Source organism: Sinohyriopsis cumingii, chromosome 11 (genome assembly GCF_028554795.1).
Source record: "Sinohyriopsis cumingii isolate HCF-2022 chromosome 11, ASM2855479v2, whole genome shotgun sequence".
Lineage (NCBI taxonomy): Eukaryota > Metazoa > Mollusca > Bivalvia > Unionida > Unionidae > Sinohyriopsis > Sinohyriopsis cumingii.
Genome location: NC_142971.1, coordinates 26,523,732 through 26,546,558, shown reverse-complemented (window position 1 = coordinate 26,546,558; position 22,827 = coordinate 26,523,732). Strand labels below are relative to the sequence as shown.

Here is a 22,827-nt window from a genome sequence, read left to right as displayed (position 1 = left end):
GAATCGGTCTAACTGAAGAGATACTAACTGACCAGTGGACTTCAATATATATATATATATATATATATATATATATATATATATATATATATATATATATATATATATATATCTTGAAGTCCACTGGTCAGTTAGTATCTGTTCAGTTATACCGATTCTCGACCAAACGTTTCAGTGAAAAAAGAAGACCCCCCAAACAAACAAACAATTTATACATTGACATGCATAATTGGATGAATTTACTTGGTTTCGATATAGGTAAATGCATATAAATTAATTAATTCACTTTCAGTGCAATGTATTAAATATGTTTTAAGGTTACAGAGTTCACTTTTCGTATTAAATCATTCTAAAGTCTGAAGCGAAGTTCAATAGTAGCTTATTCTCTGGATCGTAACATGGTTAGAGAGGAGGTGGGCATTTCATAGTCACAAAATACGTCGTTGCCGACCATTTCATTCTTGTATGCAGTTTGGTTAAACAGATTGTGGGGATATGTAGTCTGATACAAATCGCATCTATCGTTTGAAGAGAATCCAGCCTGCAACGTGCATGCTATATCCCAACATGAGACGACAGATCATACAAAATCACGAAATTGTTGCCGACGAATTTGTTCTGGTAAAGCTTACAAACTAAATGTACTTTCATTTCTTAAATATTGAAACAATAATCGCTGTTATAATCGTTCTGTATTCAGATACGGCATACATTTTGGTTCAGTTAAGTAAAGAACACAATGTGTAAACAAAGATTAATACTACTTAACCAAATAGGCGTTAACCTCTTGACGTCACCGTATAACAAAAACTCCCAAAGGCTACACTCCTGAATTGGGCTTGTTTATATCTACTATAAAATTTGCCTGCACCAAACATTTTGATCTAGACCAACAGTGCATCTTGAAATAATTACCACTTCAATTAATAAGATATTAAGTAGACAAATTTGAACGGGAATGCACTTACTAAAATAAAAACGATTACTCAAATATATATTGTAATACCTGTATCGTAGGCCTATTATGGATACAGTTTTGCTTGCAAAAAAAATTATTCATTCAATGTCTCTAGACTATTTCATGTTAAATGCTCTAGTGTTAGATGTTCCTTGAACTACAAAACTGTAGCATTCTTTTATCGCCTCACATTTTATGTCATTGAAACTATCTGCAATGTGTGAATTGTTTTTTCTATTCCTGATCCTATCCCCACCCCACACCACCTCTCAGCCACTATCACTTAGATCGCCGTCAACATTTTCTAATGGATGTATATTCTGTGCTTTATACTAACGACGAGTATAAAAACTTGTTTTGGTCCTTGTAATTTCATGCTGTTTTCATGAGTGCCAATGAATTCGTCTAACGGGATCAACTCTACAAGCTCCGGAATGTCAATATTAAGTGGCAAAAAGTTCGCATGTGTTTTATTCATATCTAAGAAGGACCAAGTCTCTGTCGTGCTGGAATTTCTCATGGATAATTTAGGAAATCAATCATCTTACCATTCTGAAATATGGAATATCAAAGCCAGAAATATGACGTTAGTCCATAATATAGTGACTTCAACCATCCGGTGAAATTTTGTTACCGAAACATCGAAACGCATACGTTTGCTTTTAACAACTAGTTAGAACGTGTTATTGTACTTAATATGCAAATTAGTATGCATTTGATTGAGACTACTTCGAACCTTATTACGATTCACTGCATCATCTGTACGTTGCACTTTCGCTCAATTCACATTTAAATTCACTTGTCCATTTTGTTCAGTTCTAGTCAATCATAGGTAAGAATGTACAAATAAGAATGAGATTAAATACGCACATCACATATATTAAGGGAACAATTTAATTCCGTCTAAATTTTGTGGTGATATGCATTTTCGGTAACCGCCATGACTAGCCTAAGAAGGACAAGCTCTGATTGTCAGCTAAGGTCATTTGATGTGAACAGGGCACTATAAATATGACTGCAGACAGTGCAAAGGCAGATAGCTATCAGAGCCACAAAGTATGAACATCTAAGTAGAAAATTTATACACCAAAGTGGCTAAGGCAACTACAATTAAAACTTAAAACAAGCTCTCACATATGGTTATATCACAACAATGGAAAGAATTACTATCCAAAATTGCCAAATGGAGTGGATACATTGGAATTAACCTCCCATGTTCAGTTACAATGCTATATTAAAATCAAAATCTCAAAACAGCAATGTTTTCCATCTCGTGCGCGTGATGGAAAATTTCAATCTGTTTTCTGCGCCAAGGTGCAATAAACCAACCGAACACAATTTGATCACAATATGCAAAGGCACAGAGAATAACCTTAACACAATTAACAAAACGCAACACAAGCACTCACTAAACATAACACAAAACAGACACTTTATTGTTTTTCAACATTCAATGCCGTATTTTCTCTTTAATTTTATACATTCAGAATGTATTTTAATACAAATAAGGTGCAGATAAGGAACACAATTGTAATAGATTTAATCTAAATATAGCTGTCTTTGTAAATAAAGGGAACACTTGCAACAAAGCACTGACAATTGCATAACACAAGGACAAAAAGGACTTTGGCAGAGTCACTCTCAATATACAAAACTACTGTGACCAAAGGGAATGAATTCCAACCCTGGGACTTAATAGTCCTAAGGTGAGTTAGTACAATCCTAAGTTCTAAGCAATGGAGGTTGGTATCCAGGCTCACTGCCAGCCCAGGCAAAGGGAAGGAAACATACCCCAAGCTTTTTCTGTTGTTGATAATTTCAACTCTGTGATTTAATGAACAAAACATACAGCAACCCTAACAAAATTACACTTATTTTATACACATTTTATTATTTTAAACATAAAAACTCGTAACATAAATTGGGTAGACAGGGAAACCTACACCGAAACACACCTATTCGGGAAAGATCAAACAAGCTAATATGCTAATTGGTAGAGCAAAAGATGTCAACAACCCTTAAGTAGAAAAGAATTTCGGCCAAATCAAATAAAAAACCAAACATTATTTATCACATAATCAATATTAATTTTAACATAATGTATTTCCAGACCTAAATCAATTTGTTTAAAAGTAATTTAAAGTAGATTTATTTCATGATTGCCATTGAACTTAACTGCCTTATAATTATTATGACAATAATTGGCTCATAAGTATCCAATGACTGTAGAAGATTGTAAGTATCATGTAAGTATCTAGAACGGTAAGTTTGTTTACGTTATTATATTTACATACATAAAGAAATAATATTTCCTTATAAAGCCGATGCTATCTCCCAACTCACTGATCAGGTACACTAGCACTAAAATTAAATTTATATTGAGAGATCATGCTACAATGTCAAAATATGTCACAGTGAATCTAATAAGTTTGGCTGTTATTATACATATGAATAAAATAATATAATTAATTTCAATATAACATTGTGTGTCATAACGGTGACGTTTGGCATCTACAAGAGCAATTGTGGGCTATATATTATCAGAAGTTGATAGTGTTAAGTATATTTAATTTGCATTGTTTCTTTCTATTTTTTGTTTATTATATGCTATGGGTTATGCAAAATTGCATTTTGTAGCTGACCATGTCTGAAATCAAGTTAAGTTTCCACCTGACCAGAGCTGATTTTTTTTTTATTCTGTAAACAACGAATACATAGTTAACATTTTCTCAATGAGAGTGAATTTTATATTAGTATAAATATTGGCATAATTAAATATATTTATCTTGGTCTGAGTCAAAGACATTGTGTTGTCCATTTTCTTTATTATAATTTTGGTAACAGACCTTCTAAATACAACAAAGAGTATTGTGGAAATGAACTTTCTTCCCTCATCCTGATTATTCTTTTGTGTCTTAGTTTTTTATATATAATGTTGATTACTGAAAAAAAATATTTATTCCTGCAATAACATCTGGGCAGAAATCATTGATTGTTGTATTCAGATTTTGATTTGGATGAAATTAAGTATTATTCTTCGGAAATATAAAGTGATATATGACCTTCTTGGAAAGAGATGTTATCTGGTAATTGTAGTGAATTCAGGCAAGGAAAGCGTGTATTATATTGCTTTGAGTAAAAAAAAATACTGCTAGCACATCAATACAATTTAGGCCATTGGCACATTAGTACATTAGAGACTACCGGCAGATACTAGCACATAAACACCTTCAGCGTTGGAAATTATATATAATACCACTGAATTTATTCGGAACTTTATTCATTAGGACTTTTGTTAGTAATTGAAGGATTTATTGGGCTTTAATTCGTAGTGCCTAAAGTTATTCTTACATTTTCACTTTGTTACAATTTTGAAAATAAGTAAGAAACAATACAGTTTTGAAAATAAGTAAGAAACAAAAAAAAGAAATGAGTGACTAAATGAAACACAGACCTTTTAAAATTAAGTTTAACGAAATGGTTTTAATATCTTCAAAAAGTCTTAATTTGGAAAATTATGTTTATAAGTAAATTATTTTTAATATCCTGAAAATGTCTTGATTTGGAAAATTATGTAAATTGGTTTCAACATCTTCAAAATGTCTTGATATTGAAGCTGATAAGTAACACGACTTATTTTGCATTAGAGTGATATTCGTACAGAAGAACGGACGAAATAGAGACATAGAGAAATGGATGATATATTAGAAGCCTGTAAAAATATACGTACGCAAATCTTTAGACGTTGTATAATGAAGTAGGCATCGTGTTAAGGAATTCATTTACTCAATGTTATATTAAAATCATTAAAAAAAAGGTTCTCAAAAGCTCAGGTATTTAACCTCGATATTTACAAGCCTGCAGTTAATATATATATATATATATATATATATATATATATATATATATATATATATATATATATATATATATATATATATATATATATATATATATATAAACAAAGAAAGAAGAAGTAAAATACCATTTTCAGCATGAAATTTCACTTAGTATAATGTCATGACACCGAGATGTGAGTTCATTGTCATCGAATAACTTTGAAATCATTTAATTAAAAATAGAGCATGTTTGATGAATGACGTGGATTATAGCGAAAATTATTTCTACTAGTAAAAGCTGTCACAAAAGCTTAGTTTATATAATCGCCATTATTATTTATTTCAGTGCTTTGCACAAGGGACTGATCAAAATATGCTTTAACCATGAACTATTACATGTCTTTAAATATATTGCACTTTTTTAGGCTTTAGGTGGAAAGCATTTTCCAAGTCAATGTGTGTGTGTGTGTGTGTGTTTCTTTGAGACAGATGGTGACATCTTGGGTCATACGGCAACAATGAAAATGCACAACATAACTTCACAAAGTAAACAAGTGACAAAAAACAATCTTCTACAGTCCCTGGATGCTTATGAGCCAACCAGATATTTTAGAGCAAAGTTAACGCTCTCTTTAAGCGAGATTAAACAAGTTGTTTTGTCCCTATATACATAAGGATAGTGCCAATGCATGACCACATTATCTTTGAAAGAACAAGTTAGATTCACAAAGTTTCTACTATAGCGCCATCCATGGTCAATTGTGGATGAAAATTTTGTGAACAGTTAGTGGATATCCAATCAAATCGCTAGACTATATTCATTATTCAAAAGACCGACAGTTCATCTTTGAATGCATCTGAAAGATACCAGGGAGAGAGAAAGAGAGAGAGAGGGGGTAGGGAGGTAGCATTTTAAAAAAATGTAAAACTGATAATTATGTTATTATCCATTTTATTACACTTTATTAGATTGCAATCGAAAACGAGAGAAAAACAGAAAATATGCTTAGCAAAACGTTTTCCTAAGTTCTTGAATATTTCTCAACAACAAGACGATAAAGAGATGTGCAATTATTTTAACAGCAAATCTAACCATACATAAATCATTTCTATTCCTCTAATAATCATACATAACAAATGACTACAATTCACAAATATACATCATGTAAGTATCTAGAACGGTAAGTTTGTTTACGTTATTATATTTACATACATAAAGAAACTTAATAACTCATGAAAAACTAAGTGTAATATATACAATATAAAACCTGCAAAAAATATAAAACATTTGATACTATATATCATTAATATAATTTTGTTTTTATTGATTGGTCTATGTCGATAAATATACTGTACACATGGTAAATATCTTTAGCTGGTAATTCTATTACAGTAGAGTCCAATTCCAATGTTGGCATAAATGTTAATCTACTCGTTAGAAAATAAAAGGTAACTGGAAGGTTTAGTACTCAACCAGTTTATCGACGACGATTCGAGGCAGTGTCAACTAGCTTGTAAACAAATCGTTGCAGCGGTTTCATTCCTCATAACAAAATATATCGTTAGGCATGTGTTGTGAGAAACTGTAAACTGGTTGCACCAGTCCGATACTCATCAAACAAAAGTAAATACATATTAAACTGCGCAAGAGCGCGGAACGAATGTTACCAGCGTGTGAAATTAAAAATTTCTTAATGACATGTAATACTCTTTCGATCCAATGTTAAATATTCCTCGACATTCAAAAATAGGTTTTGATTTTGAATTCTTATAATAGAATGGTAGAGTAACATTTGTTTTATTATAATTGCACGTAAGACATTACATGCATTCAATTAATAAATTAATTTTCACAAGTGTTTGGCCGGGTCAAAAATAATGTTGTTCTCGCACATGACAGCTGAATTTACATAGCAGGATTTCCTAAAACTGATTGATTTTACTGAAGAGTAGTCACGGTTCTTGGTTCTTCCGATTTTTCGACTTCCACCAAAAGTACGTAACACTAAATACAGAGCAAAACATCAGTATTCGGAAATTAGTTGCATTTTTGGATACCAGAACACACGTGACTATGATTATCATTTACGAAAATGTAAACAATTCAAAGTCTATGAATGTTGACGAAAGATAGCGTAGTTATCGCATTCAACGTTGTAGAGAAAAATGTTGTCAGAACCGATGGTAAAGGTTTTTGATTTATGTATGAAGAGTATTTTAATCTGTTTTAGTAACCGTGGTGTCAAGCACTATAGTTTTAATAAAAGGGGACTTTCGAAACTTAATAATTCTGTGTGATATAATAGTTACGCAAATGCGTTCAAAGTTTGGTTTAATACATCCGTGATTTTTTTCCCTCACGTTTTACTTGAAGATTGTTTTGATCGCTGAGAGTAAACTACCAACTCGCCTGATGTTTCACACATATACTGATTGTTCTACTAGTTATTTTTAGTTTCATATTACAATATATTACTAAGTACACACGAAAACTATTTAGTGTGGCCCTGTTGAAAGGATACAATCAGGTTTAACTTTGTTTAAAAGAAATTGCCGCAACCTCGTACGCACTTTGAATAGAAGAAAGGCCCATGCAGTTGTCATGCTTTGACATTTAACATTAAAATAATTGCAAAATATAATATTATATCTCACTATATTATCAATACTAATACCAACACGTACATAATTAAAACGTTTTTGTAGAACACTGACTGTTTCATTACCGAGGGTTTTCTTGCTATTAGAATACGTATCACAGTTGCAAGGAACAAAGAGTGATAATCACGTTAAAATTAATTTATGCAGAAAGTCATAAATCAATTATGAAATATCCTCGACACACCAATGACATCATGAAATATTGTTACACGAACTTTTGCAAAGCTCTTTATCTAAACATAATGAATTTTAAGGAATGATTACGTTTCAATTTTTATGTCTATATATCTTAACTTATGAAACAATGTTCACATCAAAGTGGATCAATGTTTACCATCTGAAATAAATCCTCTCGAGCCAGAATAATAACGAGTAGAAACTTCTTGTGCAAGAAATGTTCAGCTGCTCTACCTCTTGCACCTTCCTTGTGTAACCCTAGCACAAGTCTTACGAATTTAACTGAATGCATAAACATTGTAATTCGGATAAGTGTGGTCGTCATTGCAAGGACGCCTCTTTCTGACCCCCGTTCAATGTCCCCATGATAAAACATTTAAAACATTTTTTCATAAATAACTGAGCTAGATGCTGGGAGAAATGTCTATTTCTTGTGACGCCACTAATCCATTTCCAAGCCAACGGAATGTCAATCATAGAAAGCAGAGCGTAACGTCAGTACTTTTCCATCAACTGTATATGAAAGACTGAACTATGTGGGTTGAGTGATATTAATCAAGTCCTTGTCATCAAGTATTCCATGACTGCTTGATGACTACGATTGTCTGTGCATTCATCGATATTAATATATTTCCAATCTGTAGAAATAAAATCTCGTCCGGTCACTTTTTCTTTGCAGAGTGGAAGTCCCACGTTCATCACCATGGAAAAGTGTGCAAATCGAGACGCGACCAGTTTCACCCACGTCACTGTTTCTTTATTCAGTTTTTTTTTTACATCTTTGTACACCAGAAGCAAAACGGTTACCAATTATGTCGAGAAGACATCTATAGCTTTGTAAAGTTACTCTGAAAGAAAGGGAAAGCGTTTAAATCACTTGTTTCGAATTTGGACCCATATTGATTGGTCAAGTTGTGTTCTTTCTTCTTTAAGACTGTAACAGTTTATAAGTGTTTGATAAGCGCTTCATTTAAGTTATGTCGTCTGATACGTTGTCTCGTTATCTGTGACCTTGTTTTATTTATGCTAGTCATTTCGTGTTAAATGTAGTTAATCGTTTATAACAGATATTACTTGTAAAAATTAGTATAATATTAATATTTTAATACTCGGGTTTCAAATTTGTAACCTTATTTGCTTGAATGATAAGATTGTTCATATGTTGTAACCGAAAGGGTCTTTGTGTGATATGATTTTATTCTTTTTTATGCTGCATGTGTGTCAGTGTGTGCACACGAGAGATAATAAGTTCAAACAACTTACGTCTTCAAGTATAAAATTATCATCCAAGAATACACTGTTTTCTTCTGTACACGAAGCTACGCTCTGCCTAGGAGAAAGCGCAATCGTAGATACGCTGCTGGTTGTGGACATTAGAGAAATAGTCCTGGCTAGACTCAAGTCGTCACTAGCACTGCTTTGCCGGCTACAACTCAACTCAAATCCTGAGTCATCTTCGTCTGATGACGAATCTAGTGGTGGTGGCGTTGGCGGTTCCGCTTTTATTAAATCCGTTGTACTACTGACAGACATAAGTCCTAAAGACGCGAGGCGGGTGAGCACTGGGAGAAGACTACTTCGCCTTCGTCGTCCTGAAAATTGCAGGTTTGGAAAATGGTAAATCAACTTGATCAACTAATGTTCAAATAATTTTTAACAAAAATAATTATACTGTAGTTTAATCTTTGGCTTTGTTTAATTTAAATATTTGTTTTCAACATACGTTTGCCCTCTTAGGCCCACTAGCTAGGTCTTTAATGTTAGAGTTACGGAATAACTGGAGCATAAACTCAACGGTGTTGTTGCGGTAGTTATCATATCGTAGGCATCTGATTGTCAATTAAGTACCAGATTGTTGTTTAATATACAGCCAAACCTGCTCTGATAACTGCATACATATATGTTACTTGTTCGAAAAGCTTTTATTTTGACGCAAAAGTTCTATGTACACATATATGGTTCAGGTTAAAATTGACAAATCTCGGAGAAAAATTTAAAAAGAAGAGACCTTCTAATATATTGAGGATTTTTTAAAATTAAAACTAAGTACAAATACTCCCAAATGGTTAGAGTAACTTTTCTTTCAAATAACATATAAAACTTCTTGTTCTGTGGGAATGGGCAGCATGACGACCAGATAAATATAAAAAACATTTAAGCTTAAATTTAAACTCAAATGAGGTCACTCAAAAGTTGTCCTTACCTCCATTAGCTTGACAGCCTTGGATTTCTTTTTCTGAGACACCTTTCTTTTTCAATAGATTTCTAAGACATGATATTTCATGCTAGATAAAAGATAAAACACTTAGTAAGTAAATATTCAAACAAACAAGTCATGAAAAATAAAAAGCAGGTAAATATTCTTAAATAAAATATAAATAATTCCGTTAATGAATCAGTAAAATTAACAAATAATAAATAAAGAATTTTCAAAATTTTAAGCTGGCCCGGATCATTATAAGTATAATAACAATAATAAAACAATGAATAGATGAAACATATATTCTTCAAATCGATTTGGATTAATGAAAAACAAAATAATATGCTTTCGATTCAAACTTTTCACAATTGGCAGAAAAATGTTTTGTTTGTTTTTTTGTGTGATAAAATGCCTGTGTTTTAAGACACTTAAATAAATGTCTCGCTTACTCTATACAACTCTAGTTTCAGTTTCATGTCGCTGGCCCGTTTAAGGGATCCTCTGTACTGTTGCTTGACTATCTTTAACTGCACGATGTCTCGGCCCTGAATCACCAGCACAAAACCTGTGGAAACAAGGGGACGACTTCGTCAATCAAGAACAATTATCTGAGTCAAAACATATAAACAGAGGTTTGATAAATATTAACATAGGGATTATGAACCTTTTAACATAATGCACGGAATTCAAGTTAATGTTTAGGTTTAATATTTGTCCCTTTAATGAGCTCGTATCGACTTAAACTTCGTTTTCAATGAAATGCAAGTTTGAGAGAGAGAGAGAGTGTGTGTATGTGTTTATATGTGTAAGATTGGCGCAATTAAGAGTACATATTCTGAGTAATTTGAATAATTTGTTCTCTGTTCGGATGAAAGTAATTAATAATAGAGTCAATTTAACATTCGCTTATAATTATTATTGATTTTCGCATAAATTGTAAAATCACGTACTATTGACAATCCTGACAACTCTCCAGGGTAAGATGAAGATCATGATGTTGGCTGCTTCAGTTTCCGGATGCGCCCATAAACCTTCCCAGAATGCAACATCTAAGCACCAGGCTACAGTGACGACAAAGGCGTCAAACACCTGACAAAACATTTGGAAATATAAAAATACATAAAACTATATTGTAGTAGGAGGCTAAACTCAAAATTGCTTTGGAGAATACTTTTTTCCTTCAAAATACAGATATAATCATTTCTGCTTTATAACTTCCTAAGCATGGTTGCTATCTTTTTATACAATGCTTATCGTATAGACTTGGGGAATTAAAATTCCTTACATGATTCGCACTTTTTAAGATTCATTTTAACCGTCAGTGCAGCCACTCGACGAATTCGTGATCTACTACTATCAAAAGGTGAGAGCATTGAAATAACTGCTAGAAAGCCTACCTCAATTCTATGGGATAGAAATTTCTTTCCCATGGCGAAAATTTTAAAAAGCGTTTCCAAGACTAAAAGCGTCAGAATAACCATGCTGCCAAGGTGGAACGCGTGCGTTAGTTCATGTAGAATGTAATGATGATACAGAGCTTGCTCGCTAAGGTAGTAGTGATCGTGATTTTCTCCTGCAGTCCGTTTATGCCGAATGAGTTTCTCTTCTGATTCGTCATCATGGTGGTCACTCTCTTTGCCGTGGAACCTTGTGAAGGAGGAATTGAGCGGCGTCTCAGTCGCAGATCTATCAGCAGCACTGAAAAAGTCTTCTCTGTGCTGCTTAAGTCTTGTTAACATCGTCTGAAGGGAAAGCATTTCGTTCAAAGATTTGTTCAAAAGATGGGGAAATGTGTCGAAAAGAATTTTCTTCGAGTCCGCTTCCAAAAGTTCTTTCTCGTACAATTCGTCTGAAAATATGAGAAATATCCAGCATTATCTATTTTAGCATCCTTTTGAGTCGTACCGAGGTTTGTGAATGAAACGGAAGACATTACAGCTTGACTGCGTTATGCAACCATTAAAAACATACTAATAGAACATTGTGTGTGTGTGCAAAAGATTCATGATATATATAGTATAATCCTTCTCCTCGTACAAAATGCTTGTAAAATGTAGTTTGCATCCTCTGGAATGTAAAGTCAACACAACTTGTGCATATAAAACGAAACAATTGCATTATTTCAGTTAATATGAAAAAGAGATAAGGTATTACACGAAACTGAGAGTGAGACAGAGACAGAGATTGATTGATGTTCTTTTATTCCTCCATTTTCTGAAGATTTAAGACAAATTGAAAAAAGCAATGCAATATATAGAATCACAAAATTAGTGGAATTTTACTTATGAAGTCCTCCGAATTACTTTTAATAGCAAACTTATTAATAAATTAATAACATTACTAAATTAGATAGATTACACTATGAATTTCAAATATCTGACAACCATATTTTAAAGTATATTCTTAATTGCATGAGAAACCTTACGAGGAATTATTTGTTTTATTTTTCATTTCAGCCAGTTGGTATGCCCTAAATTTAAACAAAAGGTTTTGCGAATATACTGCAATATATTGCAGCATGTGGCGTAAGCGAGGTAAAAATTGTCATTCGTTTCAACAGACTTGCAATGAGTCGTATGTGTTACAGCAAATTTCACTTTTCCCATGGCATTAATATTTATATTTATATTAATACAAATCTTTACAACTTTAAGTTAATATAAACGAAAACAATTATTATTTTCAGTCGGGGCTCAGTATTTTAAAACCCTGAGCTTAGCTTTATGCTTGAGTTTCAACTCCCAACCAAACAAACCGAAATATTCAAAAGTAAGATCATCGCGATCTGTTAAGACATAATCTTAAATTCAAACTCAGGTTTAAATGTTTCATAATCATCATTCATAACCCTGGATTCTTTATATAATTTACATTGGGAAACTCAGGTTCAGGCTGCTAGTGCAAACATTCTGTGGATTTGATATGAGTAGATTTTCATACATCTTTCTACTGATATGATACATTTCAGTGAAACAGGAAACCTAATAGAATAAATAGATTGAAAACTTTCTCACATACCTTTCATGATGAGGATATCGCTAATGATTTGACCAATGACACAGGAAGCGTCTAGGACATTCAGTGTGCAGAGCACGATCAGGGCTACGTGAGTGTGAAGGAGGATAGACATCCGCTTCTTTAACCTAAAAATAAATAAATAAATAAATTTAGCATTAAATGTGGTTCGCTCCGTCACACAATTGTTTAAATACATCCCGTTGTAGGGAATACAAATAACAATGTTTTGTTCAGGTCTAATTGTATTTTTTATATGAGGCGATGGGGTATAAAATGCAAGATGTAAAACCCTCTAGTGTCATCCTCCTCTCAACAACGTCATTGTGATTGCGCAAGATTTCCTCTTGTGCTATTTTTCAATCCCATAGCTTGCGTGTTTTTATAAAACTTATTCGAAAAGTCGCAGGAAATACTTTTTTTTATCTTAGATTACAAACCATTACCAGACATTTTCTCACTGATCTCTGAATATCTGGCAATTATGCATTAATGAATCTATTAATGTCTAAAACTTTTTCTAAAATCTTATTACAATGAAGTTATCCAGCTAGAATCAGCAAAATCAGAAAGAATATTATATCGGTTTCGAAAAATGGTGAAATAAAGTGAATGAGAAACGTACAGTCCAGATTTGCTTCCAGAAAAAATGTACTTGAATTGAGACCATTTTATGTCATCGATACTTTCAAGGGAGCCAAGAGAGCTTAAACTCGAAGAACGATGTCTTGTCACGGCCATGGTAACTGATTCACTGTCATTTAGCGCGCGCAGTTCGATATTTTACCACTGTCGATATATAATGGATAGGAAACTACCACATTAAGCGGTCCATCATCAATTATAGAAGGTGTGAATCATTATTAGGAATTATCCCCAGAAGGTAATTTATTTTTCCTCCGTTTGAAGTTTTCAAAAGCTCTATATTAATTGATATCTTCATTACAGCGTCAGACTGATACATTTACGAAATCGATTTAAATGGAAACCTCCTCTCTAATTCATCGATTTTGATGTTCTTCAACGTGACATGTGGGGAAAAAATCGTTTGGACCTTTGCTCCAGAAATGTTGTTAGAGGTATATCAAGCTTAATTTAAAAGGATCATGAATATCCGATGCTACTCTGTCATGAAATTCAAAAATGTCAGTATAAATTGGGATGATTGTGAATAAGATTTAATTCAATAGGAAAAATGCGAATTTCTGAACACAGTTTTTAACTAAATTGGTCCTTCTGACCCTTCAGCGAGATAATCGCAAATATAAGATATATAAAGGTACGGTTTACATGAAAATGTTCTTGAACTATTTTACTTTTCATATCTGGATATCGTATTAGTTTCTAAACCTCAAAAAACGGAGATATCTTTTTCTTTAATCAGGTTATTACATTCTAATATAGTGTTTGAGCTGAAAGCGTTTATATATTTTTTAATATTGTAAGAAATATTGCGAAAGGATGAAAACATTTTTTTTTACGCATGAAGGACGGAGGTAGAGAGTGAAGGGGCATGGACCTATGTGTTGTACGTAATGAAAGTAATTGTTATTTTGTGGAAACATTATCAGGTTAGTGGTGTTGTATGCGCTTTAGGTAACCTAGCCTGCAGCGGGCTCCTGTCATGTTCAGTGGTCATAAAATACATCCTCTGAACTGTTATTAACACACTGCTCACGTAATATTCCTACCAAGAGCGCTAGGTCATGTCTAATTTTTGACAGACTAGGAAAGGGAAAATGCAATTCCCCTGGTAAACTCCCACTGGAATCTATATTCCTGCTATTATTTTATAACCGTGATGGTGCTATTTGTTGCAATATTACAGTCTTCATTAAGATGTGTCATACAAATCTGTTTTGCGATGATTAACGATTTGATCATTTTATTCTTTTTTTTAAAAAAATTGTAAAATGTATATTCTTTTGTGTTCGCATATTTACCTTTATAGTATCGATCGGGCAGCACATTTTACAATATGTTCTATTTTTGTTATTAACTCATCCGCTTCAAAATGTTTCCTCTTCTCAAACCATTATGGTTCACAAAAAAATAAATTGTTGTACAACCCTCTGTCTACCAAACAACAAACGCCATGCTATTCTGCTTAGATGGTGATTTCCCCTTTACAATTTTACTTAACTCAACTTCAATGTTGATTTTAAAAGTAAATACCTGAATAAATACATGTAGTAGGAGTTGCGACTTTAATACAATCACGATATCGTGATCAAAGTCGCTTATTTACTGCGTAATTTGACACAAAGATTGACATTAGAAAATAGGCGGTGCAGTTATTACCAAATACATAGTTATATGGTACGTGCTTTGTTCTAACATAAGGGTGCAGTGCTGGATTTTGTATGCATTTAATTAGTATAATTAATAACACGTTAAATGGCAATATGTAAAATTGCATTAATCCCCAGATTTCAGATGTGTAGATGATGAATATTTCGACCAAAGAAAGCGCCTATCATAAGGTAATATGGGAATTACTTCGCTAACATGACTGATTAAACATTGCACGGTGTTATTAAATTTATGTGCATTATTAATGATAACTTAAAATAACAATACTGAAACCATAATTACCCATGAAAAATCATATACCTTGGTCTGGCCGATATGTGTTGTTTGTGTCAGGTATGACCATTACCCAAGAAAAATCATCTACCTGGCCGTGACGTGTTGTGCATGTCAGGTGTGACCAATACCCATGAAAATTCATCGGCCATGACCTGGCCGTTATGTGCTGTTCGTGTCAGGTATGACCAATACCCATGAAAATTCATCGGCCATGACCTGGCCGTTATGTGCTGTTCGTGTCAGGTATGACCATTACCCATGAAAAGTCATCTGCCTGGTCGTGACGTTTTGGGCATTGGAAGACGAGAATACCCAGAATAAGGAAGAGTTGGCAATAAAATGACAAAAAATGCCTTTAATTTCCAAATATGCAAAAAATAGCATTTTTCGTGGATGAAAGTGTTGTTTATTAATTATTGATTGACTTAACGTTTCTGAGCTACATCGTGATTGCAATAGACCCGAGCGTGGTATCGGTTACGGTGGGACGTTAGTTGAAAAATGTTTTTTAAAAGAGCTAGGATAGATGTTTAGATTTTGACTCTTAAAATGAAGTACTTGGACAAGAATATTGTTACATGGGCGGAATGCATGTTAGGCAATAAAACAGAACCTCATCCTCGAAGCGCATTCAAACAGTTAAACGAACGGTATGGCATCGTCTATTATAGCTACGGAAAAAGACAGTGTGGCAAAGATAAATGGGCAAAAGATCATGCAGGAGACAAACAGGGGGATCTGTTGCAAATAGAGCAAATGTCTGTGAAGCCTGAAGGCTTTTTATTTTGGCAGGAGATAAGATTAGAACCTACAAAAATGCACTGTCAGCTAGTCTTTTAAAAAATGATCTGGCCATATTGTATATCCTTTCGCACCTAAATACACTACTCACATTTGAGTAAAAAGAGAAACCTATTAAAAAGCGTTTTGAATCAGATGTAACATAAGTCTTTCGAAACCGATGAAACAATCGCTTATGGATTTAGGAAATACTACTAAATTTATTGACCGAAGGCCAGTCAAGTACAGGACGCAAGAAAGAATGCAATAAATAAAAGAAAAGTTACAAACATGAATAGAAAACAAGACGAAAAAAGAAAATTAATATCATTTAGAGGAAAAACAAATAATAAAAAGCGAATGGGAATGCTTCGTAGGTAAACAAAGAAAAGGGCGTTAAAGGAAAGATAATAAATGAAAATCTAAATTTACTTTAATTTGGAATACAAGTTTAAAACACGAATAGAAAATGCTCTGCCGCAGCCAATTGTTGATTTTTGAAGCTGTAATCATATATCACTTGATGCGATACGTAAGACTTGACAAGTTGATCTATTTGACATTATCTTTGAAGCTGCAATCCTAAATCACTTGATGCGATATGTAAGACTTGTCAAGTTGATCTGTTTGACATCCTCTTTGAATACTTGAATAGATAAGACAAGTTGGTCCGTATGGCATTTTCTATGAATACTTAAATAGATGAGTCATGCTAGTCTGTATGGCATTCTCTTTGAATACTTAAATAGATGAGACAAGTTGGTCCGTGTGGCATTTTTTATGAATACTTAAATAGATGAGTCATGCTAGTCTGTATGGCATTCTCTTTGAATACCTAAATAGATGAGACAAGTTGGTCCGTGTGGCATTTTCTATGAATACTTAAATAGATGAGACAAGTTGGTCCGTGTGGCATTTTCTATGAATACTTAAATAGATGTGACAAGTTGGTCCATATGGCATTCTCTTTGAATACTTAAATAGATGAGACAAGTTGGTCTGTATGGCATTCTCTGTGAATACTTAAATAGATGAGACAATTTGGTCTGTAGGGCATTCTCTGTGACTACTGAAATAAATGAGACAAGTTTTTTTTAACCTGTCTATATTTAGCCTGAGTAAAGTTCTAATAATAAAATGCGTCCATATAATTAATTTAATGTATTAATGTAAGCAGCGGTATGCCCTATATTCAGTATTATATTATATAATTGTGAAGATGGCGTTTATGATGGATTATATTTGCTCCATCTTCTTTGGGAATGAGCTATATATTTCAAAACTGTCGTGGCCGAGTGGCCAAGTTAATATTTATAGATATTCGTGCTAGCTCTGTCGGGTGGCCCTCGCAATCCTGGGTTTATTGATCTGGAGGCAATTTATTTTTCTTCTTCTCGTGCATTTTTCAGACTCGAGTTTGAAGATACACACCTAAAAGAGAAAGCTAACCATTGACGCTAACTGTAAAACGTTGTCCTGGAGACTTTCTCACCATTTTTCTAAAACTGGCGGGCACAATTTCCTTTAGACATGAAAAAGAAGCGTTACTGATAGGAAATGAGCAGTTTCCCTGATATATATATATATATATATATATATATATATATATATATATATATATATATATATATATATATATATATATATATATATGTATGTATGTGTGTGTGTGTGTGTGTGTGTGATTTTTGGGGGTTTGTTGTTGTGTTTTCTTTGTTTTTGTTCTTTTAAGAAAACGAAAATGTGTTCGCAGAATACGAATGCCCAGTTATATATGAATTGATTGCCCTCAACGCATGACTTAGTCCAGAACTACGACTGGACTACACGCCATTTCCTCAATCGTAGAGTACATATCTGTATTCATCTATCTAATTTTACGCTTAACATTTTGTGGGTTGGAAGACCAGGTGACCAATGAATGAGCCAGATTTTGTTCCACACAGATGTCTCGAAGCACAACTTGTTCCAGGATCATTTTTTCTCTAATATGTCCTCGTCCGTAATTACTTTGCTACATCATCGCGCTAGGAAATAAGTAAATGAGTTGAAAGCATATTTTTGTCCAGACAGTAATTTTGGTCATTATCCACCGACAAAAGGTCTGGAGGAAACAAACAATGATGGTCGATCTGTCATGTATACTTTTTGAGGTCAAACAAGGTTGGCTCCTTGCGTCATCACAAACATAATGGGAATACACGAGCAATTTTATTATCAATCTCTGTTGAGCGGGTCTTTTATCATTTGTCACGAGTGTTGAAAGCGCCAAAGGCCACCTGGACATTAAACAAACCGGAGTCTTACTTTCCTTTATAAAATGTCATGAAATTGCCTTGCACAAATATAATAAGTTTACACATTACTACATTACAATTTTAACAAGAATATGTATGTGTTCACACAAAGCATTCTTCGTGAGAAGACTTTGGTAATATTGCTCAAAGATTAATGAAATTCGTTTTCGGATTGTCACATCAAATGACTTCAGATTTTGTATTAACCTTTTGAACAGTTAATTTAAAAAATCTCGTAATGTTTTCGGTCATAATAAAGGTGTCTTCCCTTAAGAGTACTTCATGCCCAAATTACATAAATACATATCTTAGATAATTACAAGTCGATAAATGTTTAATGTTAACAATCTACATAGAATATGTGTTCGATTCAGGTTGAATCCAATCGAAAGTTATGGATGGATGGATGCGTGGTTGGATGGATGGGTGGGGAGGGGTGATAGGTATGTAGGCAGGTAGGCAGGCATGTTCTTCCTCCACCATTGATACTGGTCGCAATGTATAGCCTGTCTTGTGCTGAAAATGGCGTTAAACCGTACAACAACAACTTTCAAACTGCTTCTGATGACCTATCTGTTTAATTAGCTCAGTTGTTCTTTGCTTTGAAATGAAGATCATAAGATAAGTGGGATTAAGTAACTCTAACCGGGTTTGTTTATTCTTAACTTCAGTGCACAATACAAGAGAAGCATATTATTTTTCAAATATTCTCTTGAAATAGAATGGCGTTGAAATTTTTTCTATTCTTCTAGCTTTTTGCTAATGGGATAAAATACAAAAGAGATACCATGACAAAGTTTGCACAGTGGTACTTCTTGAACATCCGCGATACGCACCGTGATATAATATAATTATATGAGCGACCAACAATTTAATTTTCTAGTGCTGAGGTCATGGTTTGTTTTGTTTTCTTGTTTTTAAATTCCGACTCTCAAATGGATGGAATAATATTTATCTCTGATCTCCACAAAATAACACTATATGATATATATTATATTATCTTAATAAAAATATTGATTTTGAGATAAAATAAAATAACATATCTCGGCTCAAAAGACAATCGCAGACCCCCCCCCCCAAAAAAAACGAAATGTTTGGTTGTTATAGTTTATGAATTTGCTATGTGTATGTTAATTTTGTACAATTTGTCGACTAACGCGGGATGATTAAACATAGCTGACGCCATGTAAAAGACATTGTGCTGATATTAGAGAGCTTGTGGATAAAAATAGAAAGTCTTGACACAAGCCAATAATTTACTAGCTACACTTGTGCTATACAGGAGAAGGTTTGAGTGGCATACCGTCACCCGGGCAAGAGATTAATCAAAGAGAGAAAGCAAGCATAAAACAAACACACTGACACAACAAACGAGAACATATTCTGTGGACTAGAGAAATTACGCGAGAATTCACACAAAAGAAAAACTGCTCTCCAAAAAATCGTGGGATGATTCTCGGTTTTATAAAGGGTTACTTGTACTTAATACATTAACAATACGATAGTAAACAACCAACCAATTACGTTGTTTTTCCTTTTTTATCCGCAAATATCTTTCAAAATATGTTCTGTCATTGTGTTTGCATACGTGACACGTATGATTAAGTTCATAAATATATTCTAATATTCGAAATTAATTTGTGACAAATATAACTATTTTGTTAAAACATAAAATGAATAATTGTTGGAATTCACGTTTATAATACCGTTAAATTCGTAACAATATTGCTCGGGAATTTCCGTACATTTGTTGGTTACGGAAACTATCGAAGTACGGTTACAGTGCAAAAGTCGCGTGATAGCTACCACCGAAAAATAAGATACTGCGGTCAACAGGAAAATTGGTAATACAACCCACCTCTGAAATACGGTATTGTAAACTTCTGGGCAAAATTCGTAAGCATTGTGCTTCAGATGTTCTTTTTCAACAATATTTTGCTGCTCTTTTTTTTTCTTTTTTTTTAATTTTTGTTTTGTTTCTTTAAAGTTACTTTCCATCCTGTGCTCTTCCTTTTCTAGTATCTTTTGAAAAACCTTCAATTGCTAGAAGAAATAGTTATTTCAGTGCTAGGAATTAACATACAGATTGTGTCACATGAGTGGGTTCCACCAATGGCTTGACAGCTTGAATATGGCCATATATCTTCTACCGAGCAAGGTTGCACATAGCGCGGAATAAAGGATATAATATCCACTTGCTTCAGAGATCTTCACGTTATAGAAATTTTGTCTCACAGGGATTGTGGTTTCATTTTGCTCCTTTTTATATAAACAAAATCGATTTTCATTAAGTTCTACATAAATATAGTATTTTTGCCGCTCAGCTATAATAAAAAAGCAGCAAAAAAATAATTACTAAAGAAAATGAATTCGAAAGCCGATAGCTTTAAATATCTCTAAATCAAACACGTTTTCTTTCTAATTTTCTAATTTAGTCAAGAATATAGTTTTGTTTAAGTGTTTATATTACTATTTAAGGTGATACCGTGATATTTTTTTTTGAAGTTCGGTATGTAACCCTTAAAAAAAAATTGCGTTTCATTTTATAATATCTGAAAACGGCATAGAAGTTTCTTTTTTTTTTTTAAAATGGGATAGTTTGACATTTATGAAGAATAAAGAATATCATTTAGACCAAACAATATTTTCAAGCTCAGTCAAGAACATTTTATATAACTGTAGTCTATCTTACCTTTTCCTTGCTGTTAGCCGTTTTCTCATTCCTCCACCACCGTTGAGATGGCCATTGGAGTCTTCTGATTTTGTTGATTTCCTCATCCGTACTTGCCAGCACAGTTCTTTCATATTCTGCGCACACGATCCCATATACTGCTTGTAATCCTTAAAAACCTGAATGCAATCTTCTCTCTGCAAACTATCCCGAGGAAAATCGATTTATTAATATATGTTCATGAATTAAAGTGTCCTTACACTAACTGCTCTACACTGTCAAAGCACCGGTACCAACGGCATGCGTAAGTTCTCAGAATCATAACGAATAGTTTTGGAAAACACTGGACCCGTAGACAAATCTCCAAAGAACGCACTGATAAAGTGTACTCCCGATTTCGTATGTTGACAATTCACAAATAATAGAAATCTAAACTTTAAATGAAAGTTGTGGGGACTTTGAAATAATTCTTTGTAATACTCTTTGAGTGGTGACCGAATATCAGTATTTCGGCCTAGCTGAGCCTGTGCTACGGACGCTAATGAAGGCTAAATGGCGACCAAGACGTGATGCTCTTCAACATATCTCTCTACAAACAGTGAGAGTTCCTGAGAAGACGTCAGCTGACTGGCTGGAGCATTATATATCAGAGTGGTTCAGGAACCGACTGACCCGTCTGTCAAGAGGAGCGTTCTTCACAAATAAAGAGCGGCTGACAGTCAGTCACTCAATTGTCCTGTCACATCTCCCGTTCTCTCACTTTACTGCCGGATGTGTATATAGCCAGCCGACGAAGAAATGATCCTTTTTAAGATTTTATTGTCGTCTGACCAACTACCTCTCAGTGGCTGTAAATGTACGAAGACATGTAGGTAGAACACAAATGCTACATTTACATAGATGTGTGCGACGTTACACATGAAAAGTTGGTAATTAAAATTACGAATTAAGCCTAGGCTGTACGAACGCCCAGCGCTCTAGGGACAATATTTGCTCTGAAGTTACTTGAACATAGACGAGAACGTAATGTTAAATCTCAACGAACATCTCCACGGGCGATCATTCATCTTATTATTACGGAGTTTGAGCTTCTAGTCATTGCCTTCTTGGCGTTGCTAATATCATTATTTGCACCGTACGCTCGCATTACTCAACATGGCGCACTTAAATTTCTTGTATATCTGGTGAGACTCTTTTATCTCCCTGATTATAAAATCACTTGCATTATGATACTAGTGATCATGTGCAGAGGGTGGGTGGGTCACTTATTCTACCCCCTTAAGTCTAAACATGTTTTTGCTTCATTGTTAAAACTTTATAAATGACCACTAGATCTTTGCTACCCCCTCCCCCCCCCCCCCCCGCAACAAAAAAATGAAATTTCTGCGCGCGCCTTTAATAGTGATAAAAGGAGTTGTACTTGTTTTAATTGTATATCCTAACTGGTGTTGGTTTTGTAATTCGGGGTGTGTTTCACTTCAGATATATCGCACATAGAGTTAAACATAAATATTTACATGAAATTGTACCCTTAACTCCTTACAGTTACAAACTAACTGAACATGTGCTCAAGATTTTGGAGCAAACATGCGAACAATTCTTAGATGGTGAAAGACGGAAGGAAAATTTCGCGAAGCAAA

General features: G+C 33.7%; 1 protein-coding gene across 1 annotated transcript; it reads right to left on the bottom strand.

Moving 5' to 3' along the window:
- Window positions 1-5,732: 5,732 nt before the first annotated feature.
- LOC149787810 (uncharacterized) lies at window positions 5,733-21,946 on the bottom strand. The gene is made up of 8 exons (XM_089974016.1): window positions 21,209-21,946; window positions 12,854-12,978; window positions 11,233-11,684; window positions 10,786-10,924; window positions 10,285-10,400; window positions 9,839-9,920; window positions 8,899-9,227; window positions 5,733-8,483 (listed from the first exon to the last, which is right to left on the bottom strand). The coding sequence occupies exons 1-8, from the start codon at window positions 21,340-21,342 to the stop codon at window positions 8,463-8,465; spliced, it is 1,398 nt and encodes a 465-aa protein (XP_089830142.1). The 5' UTR covers window positions 21,343-21,946; the 3' UTR covers window positions 5,733-8,462.
- Between the last annotated feature and the right edge of the window lie 881 nt (window positions 21,947-22,827).

Bases quoted from the DNA above. Each gene is read 5' to 3' on its own strand.
- LOC149787810 (XM_089974016.1), bottom strand. From the start codon at position 21,342: ATGGGATCGTGTGCGCAGAATATGAAAGAACTGTGCTGGCAAGTACGG. The intron at 11,685-12,853 runs GTATGTGAGAAA...TCATATTTTCAG, and splicing joins CGATATCCTCATCATGAAAG to ACGAATTGTACGAGAAAGAA. The intron at 10,925-11,232 runs GTAGGCTTTCTA...ATGTTTTGTCAG, and splicing joins TTCTATCCCATAGAATTGAG to GTGTTTGACGCCTTTGTCGT.